The sequence below is a fragment of the Drosophila grimshawi genome, unplaced genomic scaffold (assembly GCF_018153295.1).
Source record: "Drosophila grimshawi isolate 15287-2541.00 unplaced genomic scaffold, ASM1815329v1 contig_1377, whole genome shotgun sequence".
Classification (NCBI taxonomy): domain Eukaryota; kingdom Metazoa; phylum Arthropoda; class Insecta; order Diptera; family Drosophilidae; genus Drosophila; species Drosophila grimshawi.
The window spans coordinates 19,759,264-19,775,000 of record NW_025062900.1 but is presented as its reverse complement, the minus strand read 5'-3'; the positions used below and the strand labels follow the sequence as shown (position 1 = coordinate 19,775,000).

General features: G+C 33.8%; 3 protein-coding genes across 6 annotated transcripts in view; 2 read left to right on the top strand and 1 right to left on the bottom strand.

Moving 5' to 3' along the window:
- Positions 1 to 1,376, top strand: part of LOC6567012 — a 4,956-nt gene extending 3,580 nt beyond the window's left edge. Inside the window, exon 5 of the mRNA XM_001992903.2 lies at positions 6 to 1,376. Coding sequence (XP_001992939.1) covers positions 6 to 1,301 — 1,296 coding nt within the window. The 3' untranslated portion in view covers positions 1,302 to 1,376. The remainder of the gene's footprint in view (positions 1 to 5) is intronic.
- Positions 1,377 to 3,854: 2,478 nt separating this feature from the next.
- LOC6567011 lies at positions 3,855 to 9,218 on the bottom strand. Its single transcript, XM_032739547.1, has 8 exons — positions 8,315 to 9,218; positions 7,290 to 7,433; positions 5,918 to 6,887; positions 5,731 to 5,858; positions 5,506 to 5,661; positions 4,982 to 5,219; positions 4,793 to 4,923; positions 3,855 to 4,055 (listed from the first exon to the last, which is right to left on the bottom strand). The coding sequence occupies exons 1-8, from the start codon at positions 9,104 to 9,106 to the stop codon at positions 3,870 to 3,872; spliced, it is 2,745 nt and encodes a 914-aa protein (XP_032595438.1). The 5' UTR covers positions 9,107 to 9,218; the 3' UTR covers positions 3,855 to 3,869.
- A 1,161-nt stretch (positions 9,219 to 10,379) lies between these two features.
- On the top strand, positions 10,380 to 15,716 carry LOC6567010 (insulin receptor substrate 1). Of its 4 annotated transcripts, none has more exons than XM_001992900.2 (9): positions 10,380 to 10,400; positions 11,577 to 11,943; positions 12,015 to 12,195; positions 12,593 to 12,721; positions 13,111 to 13,298; positions 13,368 to 13,620; positions 13,694 to 13,779; positions 13,846 to 14,035; positions 14,099 to 15,693. In XM_001992900.2, exons 2-9 carry the CDS (start codon positions 11,598 to 11,600, stop codon positions 15,675 to 15,677), a joined length of 2,952 nt encoding a protein of 983 aa, XP_001992936.2. In that variant the 5' UTR covers positions 10,380 to 10,400; positions 11,577 to 11,597; the 3' UTR covers positions 15,678 to 15,693. The 4 variants fall into 4 exon arrangements, with proteins under 4 accessions (XP_001992936.2, XP_032595010.1, XP_032595011.1 ...); XM_032739119.1 differs by having other exon boundaries at positions 13,694 to 13,797; XM_032739120.1 differs by having other exon boundaries at positions 10,381 to 10,400; positions 13,694 to 13,797; positions 13,939 to 14,035; positions 14,099 to 15,716.
- The last annotated feature ends 21 nt before the right edge of the window (positions 15,717 to 15,737 follow it).

Genomic DNA, 15,737 nt, shown 5'->3' with positions numbered 1-15,737 from the left:
TGCAGAAACATGAAAAAATTTGCAATATGGAAGATGATGTTATATTGTGTGACTCTCCGGAACCAGAAAACAAATTAGAAAATAAAAACAATGAGAATGCCGAATTGCGAAATGCTTTCCTACTCAATTTTTGCCTGCAGTCGAAAGCGACAAGTTGTAATTTTTCGAAGAAAGCGCAAAGAACACATTTATTAAATGAGGAATTGGTGCAGACGACAACAAATAGAAATCGACGCATATCATCGCGAAGGAATCGTGCCGTGCCTTCCCTTAACCGATGTTCATTTATTCCAATATCATCGCCGGCTGGACAAAAACTACTGAAGTCAATGAAACAGACAATATCATCGGAATATGTATTTGAAAGACAAGAGCGTGTCGATCGATTTTGTTATACGCCCTTAGTGGTGAAATCTGGTTGTAGGCATAAGCCGTTTGAAAAGAAAACGATTCCAAGCAACATTCATATTACGTTCAAGAAAATGAGTGAATTTAGTTCACACATTTATGCTTTTCCGCGGCGACAGTTTGCGCAACGAAGGGATACAACACAAAATTTCTTGTTCCTTAACTCGCCGTTGATTAAGAAATGCCGTCCAATATCGGTCCGATTAAAAAAGATGTCTGACAATATAGGCGAACAATTTCCAATACCTAATACTAAGCTTAATATTAGACTAACACGCGATACTTCACTTAATTCCCAATGGAGAATTTCACCTTCCACCGAGGTTGTTGTCGACACAATCGATTTGTGTTCGTCGGATGATGACGATCAATCTAATTCGTCGCAGACGGTACTGAATAGTTCCGATAATCGGTTTGCAATAATATCAGTATCTCATAAAACAGACGTCGTAGCCAGAAGACAGGAGAATCACATTGCCGATGAAACAGAATGGGCGTCTTCCCCACCGGGCTATTCGCAGGCAACAATAAGCGACGATAATTCGCCGAAGCCACTGCAGCAGTCCGTTTATATATTTTCCAATTACAAGACTAACTCGGTGCTGAATCGATTTGGCCTCGAATCAAAGGCAAATGGTTCAGATAAAGCACTGATGATGGCACCCTCAAACACATTTGCCCACGCATACAATCAAGAAAATTGCAATTTGTCAAAGAGATTGGTGGCTGTCACCGACTGGTGTGCCGCCCACCCAGCGAACACAGAAAAGACGGACATTAATCAGGCAGCCGATAATGGAATTAGCCTGAGCAATGGCACCTTCGAGAATACATTAGTTGTACAGCCCTATAATTCCTCAAGTAGAATCATTTCAATTGATTTAACAACATAGGCATAACCACTAATTCTAATTTAGTAATCGAAATATAATTGTTATTTTATACAATAAAGTTTATAATTAACTGTGTATACAAAATGTTTTATTTTCTTGAACTTTACAACTATTTCCCATTTAAAGGAAAGCGCTTTCCGAAAGTGTATACAATATTTCCTAGCCCAGCGTGAATTTTGTACTTGACCAGTGTAATTCCACTCTTAAAACTTACTGCAAAACCGGTTATTGTTGCGCTTACAAAACTCTGCAAAAACGCTTACTTTTTTGTATAATGTAAGCGCATACAGCATATTTAGAGATTAGCAGATTGCACCATACAAAACTGGCAGGCGGCAAAGCTTATTTCATTGATTACGTAACCCAATGGCCGCTGGCTGATCTCCGATAAAACAACTCGAGCTGCTCGTTATCTTTTCATTGAGGTCTTCAAAAAAAATCCCCTTTCAATAATGTATGCAAGAGAACAAAAAACACACCCAGAGGCAATATTTAATTTAAGTTATAAGTTTATTGTAACTGTTAAAAGATTTTGAGATTATTAAATTCGAAAAAATAAATGTGTAACTTTTTTCTTAGCTTAAAAATATTTATTTAATATTACATAGTTTATTAAGATCGAAAACTGCTTTTGCTTTATTTAAGAATCTCTTATTTAGAAATATAAATATTTGTTCAATATTTGCTTGAATTTTTTTTTTCTTTTTTTGTTTTTTTTTTTTGCTTTTTTTTGCATGGTATTATGAATATTGCTTTTAATTGTATAGTTTTACTATTTAAAAATTGTGGAGATTATTTTATTATCACATGATTTTCATTTACAGGCAAGAGATTTTACAAATGTTTTCTAGCTATAGAAATCGGCTGATTAAACAATAAGTTCTTTAAATCATTGTCTGGATCAAAATATATTATTGATTTATTGCCAAACATACTGCATTTTATTTTATATATACTTTACACGCATTGTTAATTACTTATCAAAATGCTGCCCTACGAGCTTGATTTTTTCGTTTCTTTTTTTTTTCTTAATTCGACAGTACAACTTTCTCCCTGATCAAAAATATATAAATAAAATAATAATACGTTTGAAATGATGTGGTGAACTTTCTCTAATACGGTTGTTGGTTGTTTTTCAACTCCAAATACTTTAGGGTATCGCTGGCATTCACCATCAGAATAATGATGGGTATCATTGAGTTGATCAGGAAGTAAGTTGTGCTGTTGAACGCGCCCAGTTATTATTCATAATAGCAAACAAATTAACTTGTTATATTTTATTCGAAAATGTTCAAAGGTAAAATATCTGTTTTATTTTTATTTGACAGCCACTATTGCCAACTTAGATTCAATAATTCGGAAAATAATTTGAGTTTGAAGCTACAAAAGCTAATCATTTTTTTGATTGTTAAAAAATGTTTGTTTTTTAAGCAATTTGATTACACACACGAAAAAAAAATACATTTTAGCATCCTACAGTGGGTATAAATACTTTACATATAGCTCAAAATATATCCTGCAACGACAATATAAACTAAACTTTTTATCACTTATTGTCAGGACTTTTGAAATTCAAATTTGTATATAAAATTCAAGAGAAAAACGCGCACATATTGTATAAATAGCTAAACTATTAAATTTAGATGAGTTTTTTGACAAAACGAATGCTCTAAAATATCTGACTAAGAGATACCCAAAATATTCAATAATGTTGTTATATTGAAGCATTGTCTTTCATTTAGTTGAAATCGAAAAAAAATATAATCAGGGTGTCAAACCAAAATGAAGGTTGACTCCGGTTTGAAAAAAGAATAGAGTCAAATTCGTTTTGTTTTGACAGCCTAGTTATAATTTACAACTAATTGTTAAGTATCGCTTTAAGTCAATTATTTTTATAAATTTTGTTTCGAGCCTAATTGTTTATTAAATTACAATCTGTGATTATTGAGTGATTGGTGTGAAGTAATTGTAAATGATTTATGTCATTATTGAAAACCTAACTAGGGTATCTCATAGTTGAGTGCATTTTTAAATTACATCTTAGATTTTCGTTAGATTAGTTAGCTGAAATGTGTGCATTTGGTTTGTGATTTAATTTGTTTTTTTTTTGATTTTCTTTCTTTTTTTTGTTGTTATAGATGCTGAGTTTTTTTTTTTTTTTTTGTTTATAATGCCAAGCTACTTAAAAGTGTCATTAAATGTTAAAAATACTGAAGCATGTATTTCAATAAATATCAATATCTCTTTAATTGCTTACATTTTTACTTTATGTATAAAAAGGATTAAGTAATTCTGTCCGTGATTAAGTTAATTTATTTCACACCATAAAATTAAAACTTTGAACCCAGTTTTTTTTTTAGTATTTTGGTATTAGTTTCTAAGAATACAAATAATTATGAGTATAAGTATACAATACATATATATAAATATATATATATATATGATCGGTTCTGATTTCTTGTTTTTTTTTTTTGTTCTATATATGTCACTGCATATATGTAAATATTGAATTTGTTGTTGAGTTCATAAATAAAATTGTGTGCGCTTGATGGCTTGATTACTTGAATTTTATTTGGCGTTGTATGTTAACTTTGCATTATTTTCACTGGAAACAAGGTTAAGAGGTACAGATAGTTCCTCGCCTGCGTGGGTTTCATTGAACTCAGGCAAAGATTGTGATTTTGTTTGTTTTAAAATAACATCTTTGAGTGTTTCGGCCGTTCCTGTTGTCTCAGCTATTTCCGTTTTATATTTCTGAAATAAACAAAGTCAAGGAAAACAAAGTTGTATAAAGTTGTTTGACCTTCCCGGTTTGGGTTTTGATCATTAGTCACCCAATCACCAATCACCAGCTAGTCAGAGCGGATATCTATATTTAATGCATAATGCATATGCCGAGAAATATTTCTTCGCATTCTTATGAATATGACGCCATCAACGCCACTTAAGCCCTGCTTTCAGATCGAAAACAAAACTTATCGATAATGAAACTGTTAACATGTGTGGATTTTGTGAACAGCTGTTCGACGATGGTAAAATAATTAATAATATTAAAAAATAATAAAGAAATTTGAAATATTTTGATGGCCGTTATCGGTAAATCACCCCAAAACCTATCGAAGGCGGCATTGAAATGGAAAAACTAAATTGTGCCAAAAAAAACGTATTTTAATTGTTACGAAAAGTGTACAGAGGCGACAAAATTAATTCATTAATTTATTGGCTCTCAGCAGACATTTTGGTTTTTATGTTCCACAAGCGAATTATATTGCAATTTTGTGACCGAAATATTTTTTTTCAATATGAAAACAGGGCTTTAATTTGAATCATTTATTTTTGCATGGCCGGGCTCTTTAATTGGCTTTTTGTTGTCAGAAGTAATTTTCACATAAAATGATATTTCAAAAATTCAACTTAGTTAGAGGTTAATTTTTCAAAATACTTTCCATTTTTTTAATAAAAACTCAAAAGAGCGTTATAATAATACTTACGTTAAATGGTGAATCTGAGAGAGTGGGCGTCTCTTGACATACTGACAAGTCTGGCTTCTTGCATTTTATGGAGATATTTATGATATCCGACTCATATTCCACCGCCGAGCTGCATGCTAAGTGCCTGGTTCCTATTGATGGTACATAATAAATAGTTTTAATATATATATATATGGGTATTTTTCTTACTTTTCTTGGATTTCTCGCACTCTTTTGGACGCCTGCGCCGAGTATGGATCGTATCGCGTCTCATCGAATGGGGTCGATTGACGCCATGCAGCTTGTAGTATAATCCGCAGGCGTTGCAAACCATTTCGCCACGGGCGCTGCGTCTCCAAATTGTTGTTGTTAGCGTACCACAATTCGAGCAGGACATATCCTTTTGAGAACTGGATAAAGCTGTGCTGCTGCTTATACACTTTAGGCTCTGCAAATATTATTATAAACATTAATCAATCATCATCTACACAAATGTGCATATAAGGTCCGCTTTCTCAAAGTCCATAAAGTGTGGCTCGAGTCAGTTGTATCTGCAGTCCCAGTAAAATTATCTTCTAGCAATCTATATCTATATATTGGATTATCAACAAAATACTGCTGATTTTTAAACGGACATTTTAGGAAAAAGCTCTAAAATAAAGTTCAGTTAATTGCCACCTTAGCTGGACTTTGAGAAAACGGACTCAAGTAATGCGTATATACTATTTATATACCTTTTTATCTTTGATCCCTTCGGTAATTGCTGTTTCTGAACGAACAAAGGTGTCGGCCACCTTAACATCTGGAGCATCGACGCAATCAGATTTTGTTGGAAAACTTTGCTTTCTTCGACATATTTTAACAACATTCGATTGCGATTCGGACATGTCCTATTCATTAAAATAGTTTTGACAATTTAAAATTGAGAATTCATGAAGTGACTATTGATGGTTGCTTACCTTTAAAAGTGGTATTGGCTCTACAGGTACTTTTGTCAATGCTATAGTTGACGGCGTCGGAAATACAAATGATTGACTCATCATATTTCGCAAAAGTTGCGTTGCTCGACTCTCATCTTTATTTTTAGCTAAAACCAATCAATAATTTAGAAACAACTTTCAATTTCAAAAGTTCATTTGAACTCACCTGCAGATCGAGCTAATGCCTGCCATAGTTGAGTGGTTGCCGCATCTGTTGCATGATCTGAACTAACGCTCTCCGGTGTCTTACGATCGTAGATCGCCGATGCAATGTCCATTTCTAATTTATTTGAATCGGAACTGTCTTCGGAGTCCGATAGACACGATGCAATACTGTCGGTATTCTGTTTTGTTTTTGTGTTCAATTGGTAGCTAGAGGGGCCAACGACTTCATTAATCGTAATACTATAATTCTTAAAATCAGCATCGGTCCTTAAAGGACTTGCACGGATGTCAAGTATTGGGGCTTGGCAAAGATTACGTGTGATTGGGGCGACTAAATTCTGTTGACTGCAAGGATCAGTTTTCAGCTTTTTGATCGATAAGTCGATTTCCATGCCATCTTGCATATCATTATCATTTGATGGACGTTTTGATTTTATCACAGAACTTTTCATATTTGTATCTACAAATGCAGAAAGACAAGGAGATTGGGGATTCGAGCATGGTGGCGAGATGACAATTTTTTTACTTATATCCATAAGCACTGCGGCAGTCTCTAATTGCTTCTTATATTGTTCAACATCGGACACTTTAGTATTTACTGATTCACACACCACACCGTTATCTAATTCCATATATCCATCCGATAATTTCAGTTTGGATGCTATACTGCTGGTATCTGGTTTCTGATTCATTATTGCATCACGCTCAATTGTGTTGACAGTTGGTTGAGTTGGCATTTCGTACAAATTAGAATAGATTAAAGGCGTTTGAAACTCCTTGATCTGATTTTCGATTTTAATTTGATGGTGCTCCTTCTCCTTATTCGATTTCAAAATACCATCAAGTGTCGGTTGCCGTTGGCTGTATCTTGTTTTTGAGGATTTGCTCAGCTCAGTCAGTGCCTTAGCAGCTATTGCTTCCGATGAAGACTTTAAAATTGCATCCAGTTTCATTTCCAAATCGTTTGAATTCTACATAAGTCGAAAATACGATTATTAATATTACTATTATCAAAATAATGGATACGAACCTGGAACTTATCTGTAATTTCATTTGATATTTTTTACATGCAGGGTGTCAAACCGTAACAAATTTAGTTTCCGGTAAAGATTATGCATTTTTAACTTACGGAACTTAACCGTATCGCTATACGCTATACGCTCGTAAAGTTTAAAATATAAGTGATAATGACCGTTTTGCTACACCGATGCGATCTTTTGGTTAATAATAATATTATCAGTTCCGGTTAGCGGTTCTTAAAAATTGATTCATTTCGGTTCCGGTTCTGAACTTCAATTAATTAATTTCGGTTAACAAATACGGTTTGACACCCTGGTTACTGGTTGGAATAAATCACTTTCGGAATAACTTACAAGTTTAGACGATTCTGATAATGTCAAAAATTCCCTCAAAGCATAATGTGAATTCAGTGCCATATTGCGAAATTTCCAAAATGATTCGAGCTTAATTCGGCAGTCACGGCACACAACGGAAGGGTAACTATCGTTCGGCAATGGCTGAAAAATAGATAAAAGAAATGCATCAGATACACTTGTGATAAAGTTAAAATATAAAACAAGTTTGCCTTAAATGAAAAAAAAATGATTTCTAATCGATATCTTACAGTAATATCAGAAGAAAAATAATAACGTAAATAAAAATACTCGATCTGATCAAGAATATATATGTATATAATGTATATATATATATATATATACACTACATAACAAATACACATACTCCACATAGTCGCATTATTTTTAAAATCGAAAATAGCACCCACTCAATACGTAACATGTTGAATGAAAAAATTACGGCACCCTTGTCAAGAGAGTATAAAACTGTTATCGATATTTTATCTCTTATTGGAGCACATGAACAACATATCTAATATCTGATTAGAGCAATATTAAATTATACAATTCTTATCAAACATATGTATAAATTTACTCGGTTTACACACAACAAAGAGAAAATTGATATTAAGTCAAATATTTATTTATTTTTCTTATCATTTTCTTTTACCTGCACACATGTTTAATGTAGACACACACACATGCATAGGCATGTATTTATATATTCATGTGTATGAGTGTGTTTGTATACATCTGGGTTTATAAGTTGCATGGAAAGGCAATTCAGGCATTTCTCTTGTTTTAATGTGTAATGGTAGCGTAATTACACATACAAACACACATACAAATGCACACTTATACACACAAGCACACACATATATGAATGACAGACAAACAACGTGAGTGAGTGAACACACACACACACACACAAACAAGCAACACATGCACACATGTACATATATAAATATAAGCATATGCATATGTATGGGTAATTTTGTGTGTCTGTGTGTGTGTGTATTGAATTAAAAACAACTTTGCCTTACCTTAATAGAGAGACAGTTGAATATCTGAATTGTAATGTGCGGCGTTGATGAATCATCTTTATGCTCTTGATTGTTGTACTCCACGTTTTGAAGAAATATATTTTTAGTGGGAGTTGATATTGCTGCTGCTGCTGTTGTTGTTGTATTAGCTGTATTATTATCGTAGGCCACATTCGATTGGCACGATTGTGAAAATGATTCCGTTTCGCATTTAACTAATTTTGGTTGCGACTCTAAATCTTGTGTGGATGTTGTTGTGGATGATGTTGATTGATTGAATTGTGATAATTCGGCTGCTGTTGTTTCAACTTGCTTACTATTATTTGAAAACACTCGAGCAAAAATATTGGTGTATGGCGGGTTGGCAGAGGCAGAAGCAGAGGCAGCAGCAGCAGCAGAGGAAGGCACACTTGGTGTGTTGTAATTGTTTTTATGCATATGTGAATTGAATGAGGCTGCGATACCCGTTCCCGTTCCCCTCTCCATATTATTATTATTGCATTGCGCGACAACTGATAACGAGTTATCATCATTATCATTATCATGATTATTATCATCATGATTATTATCGCAGCAACATGTATTATTTGGGTCGCATTTGGATACATTTCGATGAATAATATTGCACGATTTCACGTTGTGTTGTTGTTGTTGCTGTTGAATTTTATCATTTGGGGGACTGCTACTGCTGCTTGGCTTATAAATTTGTAGATCTGCGATATCGCAGTCGCTAACCAATGTGAGGCACAATCGACAAACTTGACGATACTTATGTGGTACATTATTATACATAATTAGTTGTAATTTTTTTTGTTTCGCTTGTTGACACTTTTGGTTGGAACAGCGCACAACGCTTTGCACTTGTGTTATATTTTTGAAAATTATAACTTTAAAACAAATTAGAAAACAAATGTAAACACTATTTGTCACTTTTTCATTGTTTTACAATCCACATTCAGCTCACCGAAAATAACTCATTGCCATAGTTCTTATAAATCATGATTATATCGTGAACTACTAGTTCTTTTATACATAAATGTCAGGGCTGCATAACAACATTTAACCTTTTATCAATGTTGACTAGAAAACTAGCTTTTTTTTTGGAAATTTTATTCAATGTCATAATAAATAAATACTTATTTTGTTTTAGTTGTTTTCGTTTAACTAATCTTGATCTTAAAGGTAAAAGTGGAATAGGGTTTTACCACACCTGAGCGGACAAATCGATAAAGATCGAGAACACCTAATATTTATACATTTATTTCTTAAATCTTAACATTTGATTACTGGAAACCTCCATTACAAATAGCATTCAGCCAAAAGTTAGAAATAAGTCGTCAATCTCTCGCTCACTTTAAGAGTTTCAGTTGCCAAAATTAACAAAATTTTCTAAATACCTCCTTCAACGTTCGAACTCCGGAGAGATCGCGACCCCAAGCGGATAAATGGATAGATATTAAAAGATACGTTGTTAAGTAGCATTGCTTAAGGGGATTTCTGACTAGAGGTTATCAAATGTCTTTTCGGGTGTAGACGATGAGGATGATAAGGATGTTATGCACTAGGACGAAAATATTTCAAATGAGACCTCCTTCAAATATATATTGGAGACGCTAGAAGTAATCCCTAAAGAACCAAAGTACAACCCTTGAAGACACTATAATTAAATAAAGATCTTGTGCCTCTTTCGACTTTTTAGGATGTATCGTAAGATTCCATTTTATAATGACGATAAGGTGCCAGCAGACATCTGAGACCTATTTTAATTTATTACAATCTCTATGATAAGTTTCCGGTCTTATTTGGATTTCGTGATCCATCCAGGAATTTCTTTATCGTTCTTGTAAATGAAGATAATTTTGACTTACATATTGGTTAATTTTCCTTCAATCGATAACAAATAAAAATCTAACCGATAGATATTTACAATTCCATGTAGGTTTCGCTTACAGCTCTAGCAGTGACACGATTGGAATTCTTTGGCATACAACGATAAGTTCGATTAGTTTCAAATTGCCACCACTATATTAAAAAAAAATCATTAGATTATAAATTAACACATAAATATATGCCTATTGAATTCGGAGTATGTATTCTGCAAATTATATATAGTGAAAATACATAGAAAATAATTTCCACTTCGCAACGAACACATTTTTTTTTGTGCGGTAGAAATATAACAAAGCTCAGATATTCCCAACTATATTTATCCATATATGAAATATGTACATATGTTTACCCATACTGCGTATACATATGTACATAAATATCTATAAGTTTTCATACAGATGTGCGTATTATTAAGCACATACGTGTAAATGTGTTGATTTACTAAATAAATTCAGCAATGCAGCAACATGTTTAGTGAGTCCCTCTAAAACACTCGACGATTCTGGCAGTTTCTCATGTGTCAGGAATTTCGCAGTTGATAACAAAGATTTCGACGGGCAAAAAAAAAACACAACAAGAGTCAAATATTTTGTCTCATAAAAAAAAAGGAAAAGAAATAGTGTTACACAAACATATGTGCATACATGTATATATATTTCGAGCTGAGCATTTATATTAGACATGTATTTACTTAAATACATATGTTTGTGTGTGTGTGTAAGTGTGGTGTGTGTGTGTGTACTATATGCGTAGTATCTGACATTCTATGCAATAATTTCAATAATACATAAATACACAAATATGCGAAATTTATTTATGTATTATGAATAAATATTTTAAATCTTATTTTAATCAATTTAACTTTTAAAAATAATTCATTTCACTTATAAATAAGTGTTTTTTTTACATACTGCTGAAAGCAGGATACAAATTAGAAATTAAAATTGTAAATTTGTAAATGGCATTTATATATTTATATATATATAAATATATATATATATATATATATGTGTGTGTAGGCTGATTTCGGCATTCACTATCTATCCTTAAGGCCGCATACAATTGCACATTACACATACACACAAGCAAAATGCCTAGAAAATCGCAAATAAAAAAAACTATTATGATTTTTTGTTGCTGAGTCATTAAGCAAAAAGTTGCTCCCGAGAATGTTGTTGAGCAGCTGCTGCTGCTTAAAATTCCTTAATTTTTTATATCTGTGTGTTGTTCAATTCTCTAGAATTCTCAATTAGTTAACACAATGTTGTGGTCTGGTTTAACACTTAAATAATTACAATATTCCCAATAAGCTATATCAAATATTAAATATATTCATTTTAATTAACTATATTTAATATCGTTCTTATTGCAGTCATCTTAGGCGGGAGGATTCATGATGGCTTCCAAGTCAGACAACGGAATCGTACTAAGTGGATTTCAGAAGAAATTGAAAACGATGAAAAAGAAATTCTTTGTGCTCTATAAGGAAACGAACAATGGCGCTGCCCGTTTGGAATATTATGATACGGAAAAGAAATTTCTGCAGAAAACTGCGCCAAAACGCGTCATAGATCTGAAGAGCTGCTTCAACATCAATCGTCGTTTCGATACGAAACATAAATTTGTATTGGCTCTCGCATCGAGAGATGGCGGTTTTGGCATCGTTTTGAACTCAGAGAATGATTTACGCAAATGGTTAGATAATCTGTTAATCCTACAACGAGATAATACACCCTACGGTAAGTACTTTGACAAAAAATTGAGTAATCTATAAATAAAAATGAATTTATATTTTTATTGTGCATTGCAGAATATGTTTGGCAAGTTGTTGTCCAAAAGAAGGGAATGTCGGAGACTGTCGGAATTACGGGCGGTTACCACTGCTGCCTGACCTCAAAATCGCTTACATTCATCTGTATAGGACCGGAAAAACAACCAAATGGCGATGGTCGCCTCTTGAAAGTTGAGATAAATTTACCAACAATAAGACGGTGAGCATAAATTTAATATCGCTTGAGTAAAAGTAACAATTTTGATCACGGAATCAAGACTGCATTTTTGGTTAGCTCTCTGATAAGTATTTGTTATTTATTTGTTTACCTAGTGTACCATAAAAATAAAATAGACTAAATTAAAAATAAAATTTTGTATTACATTTTAATTTAAAAAACAAAAGAAATATTTATTTAATAATTTATTCATTTATTTAATGACCTGAAATCAGTCGACACAAGAAATTTCAAAAAGTAAAAACGAGGACATTATATTAAAAGTAACATTTAATATTATATTTAACTTTTAAAAAAAATAGTAAATGTTTATAAACTTTTGATCGTTGGCATATGTACAATAAATACTATATACTATTAAAATTCTCTTGTATTTCAGATGTGGACACGCGGCGCCACAAAGCATTTTTTATATGGAACTGGGCCGCCAGAGTGTTCTGGGTGCCGGTGAACTGTGGATGGAAACGGAAGATTCAGCTGCCAAACATATGCACGATATGATATTAAGGTAAGACACCTGCAAATAATGAAGTGATTAAAAAGTCAGCATCACACGTCATGAAATTTGATTATAGTTTTTTTTTTTTTGCTACAAATTCACATTAAAATTAATTTTCTGTAATAAACGATTTGAACTAAAGATACCTTGTTTGACCACTAATTAATGAATTTTTATGGATGAGATTGTTGCAACAAATTCATTTAAAATTCATATTAAAATCAACACTAAATCGATTTTTAAATGCTGTGCCTAGATTATTTATTTAATGTCGAATAACTCAGAAAATACAGAAAGTAAAAAATATTTATAAAAAAAAAACCAAATAAGAAAAAATTGTAAGATTAATTCCGCATTTCAATTTGGCACTTTATATAATAATATTATTTATTTCCCAGCGCAATGTCCGTCAAATCCGAGTCGAATATGAACTTGTTGAATGTGTACAAAGGAAAACCTGATTTAGGAAGTGAACCGATGAGGAAACGTTCGTCATCAGCAACGGAGGCTTCCAAGCCAATTAACGTTCTACAAAAACGACAAAATCCTATTGAAATACGAAATAGTTTTTCGCCGCAGTACAACAGTAAGTCAAATATATCAAATACTTAAAATGAACTTGCATATTAATTATGATCTCTCTGTAATTTCTTAGGTTACGGACGAGAGCGATGCGACAGTTTACCAAGCAGGAATCGGACACTGAGCGAGTGCAGCAATCAAACATACATTGCATATAAGCATGGGCATCGATGTAACACGATATCGGGAACACGCCCATACTCGAGTCAGAGACACAGTGATAGCCCACCAATTAATTCAGCAATGAAATGCTCGGAGAGCGAAGAGTCATCAATTAGTATTGATGAGGCGAATGATAAAAGCATCTATGACGCTTATCGAATAAAGTAAGTTGGCCGATTTTCAATGAAAACTAACAAATTGATTTGTTTTGTTTTGATTTGTGCTCTTTGTGTTTAGCTCAAGGACCTCGAAATGCATGATACCCGAAGAGAATGTTGATGATTTAAATGTGTCCGATAGCAACAAATTGTCTGGAATAAATGGTACTATCCCCATTCGAGGTAATATTGCAAGATATGCCTTTTAATTTCATTTCATTTCATTCTTAGAAAACTTTGCACACTATATTTCTATGACCCCAAACAAATCAATGTGCGAAAATCTGAATGTGAATGCAAATCATCAATTGAATCAATGCACAGAATTAAACACATTTTGTAATGTTGTCGAGGAAGACTTTATCGATTTTCCCGAGCACTCATCCGAGAAACTCGCTAAAGATGCCGAAATCGATAACCAGTGAGTCTATTCTAATAAGTCTATGTGTCTATATGTTGCACTAATTATGTTATTCGCTTTTAGGTATGAACGTCCAAGTCGTGCATATTCAATTGGCAGTAAAGTCGAGCACATTAAAATGAGCAAACCGCTAGGAAACTTGAATGAAGTGGATAATTCATCGCCACGAGTGCGCGCCTATTCCGTGGGATCGAAGTCAAAGATACCTCGGTGCGATATTCAGCGTTGCGTGCTCTTCTCCAACAAGGGAAAGAATTGGGGACACACGCATAAGGGTAGCGTTTGCAATGTCGATGTTCAGGCATGCAGTGAACATATCGGTTATAATACGTCCAGGGAAATGAAGTCGACAAGTGCTCCACTCTTGAATCTACGCAGCTATGTGAATCCACTCCGTATGAGTGATTTAATGGAAATCGATTTCTCCAATGTGACGACAGCATCTTCCACAACGCAACAACCACGTGCCGTGTTACGAAATTATCATCAACAGCAGCCTAGTGCAATTCAAACGAAAAAGAATCCCGTTGCTATATTGCCCAACTCGAGTTCAAATGGTAATATTCGGCAAATTACGGAAATGCTCAAACCGGAGACAATACCAAAATCTGTAGACAGCTCGGATGTCGGTTATTTGGAAATGAAACCCGTTGGCGTTGGCATCGTGCATATGAGTCACAGACCGCCCATATGCATTGAGGATCAGTTGGAAAAGTTAAAGCTGCTGAATAGCACACAGCAGCAACAGCTGGTGTCCCCGCCGCTGCAGCATACACGAATGCTGCAGCCGGATAAATTACAAATGAATAATGATAATAGCAATTGCTATGCCGTGAGCGAAACTAATGCCGATTTGTCCGACACCAATACTATATTAACAAATAATTTAAATCAAAATAATGCTGATAAGAATTATCATCTTATCAAAAGTCACATGAACAGAAGGGGTATGCACACCAAATTGGAGAACAATCAATTGGAGAAAACATTATTCAACTTTGCCTTAGATATAAGCAACAGCACGCCGACAGCGGGCCGAAAGTTAATACATTCGATAAGTAATGAAGACTATACGAAGCATATAAATAAATCGAATGCCGGGCCGGACACTAAAGGAATTGGCTACCAAATTCTTCAAATTAAAAGTGATAGTTCCCTAATTTCAAAAAAGAAAAATCAACGGCCAATCCATAAGCCACAATACGGGCGACAATTTTCGATCGATGGTGCCCATAAAATGGAGAAAAAACTGTTAATAACAAACACGACACCAACAGCAACCACAACAACAACGAACACAGCATGCAACAACTTGTCGTCGCCGTCGTCGTCGTTGTTGTTAAATAAACCGGAATCAAAACTATTGAATGAGGATTCAGTGTCGAACAAGGATGCCTCATCAACAAATAAGGATGACAATGCATCGTCATCGTCGGGCTCGGGCGATCATGCACTCTATTATGCCAGTCTAGACCTTCCACAGAGCAGCGGACAGACGACAACAAAGTGTCTGAAGAAAGTCGCATGTGAATCTCCGCCAGCGAATGTTGTTTGCTTTGAAAACACCACCAGTTCATATGCAAAAATAGATTTTGATCAATCGGACTCCTCGTCTGCTTCATCAAAAATTTGTAATATCTAATATGTAATTTAAGTATAAATATATCATTTTTTTCTTAAAAATCACAATGCTTTTTTATTT

Bases quoted from the DNA above. Each gene is read 5' to 3' on its own strand.
- LOC6567011 (XM_032739547.1), bottom strand. From the start codon at position 9,106: ATGTATAATAATGTACCACATAAGTATCGTCAAGTTTGTCGATTGTGC. The intron at 7,434-8,314 runs GTAAGGCAAAGT...TCTATTTTTCAG, and splicing joins TCAACTGTCTCTCTATTAAG to CCATTGCCGAACGATAGTTA. The intron at 4,056-4,792 runs GTAAGTATTATT...TGTTTATTTCAG, and splicing joins TCTCAGATTCACCATTTAAC to AAATATAAAACGGAAATAGC.
- LOC6567010 (XM_032739119.1), top strand. From the start codon at position 11,598: ATGATGGCTTCCAAGTCAGACAACGGAATCGTACTAAGTGGATTTCAG. The intron at 11,944-12,014 runs GTAAGTACTTTG...TGTGCATTGCAG, and splicing joins ACGAGATAATACACCCTACG to AATATGTTTGGCAAGTTGTT. The intron at 12,722-13,110 runs GTAAGACACCTG...TTTATTTCCCAG, and splicing joins ATGCACGATATGATATTAAG to CGCAATGTCCGTCAAATCCG.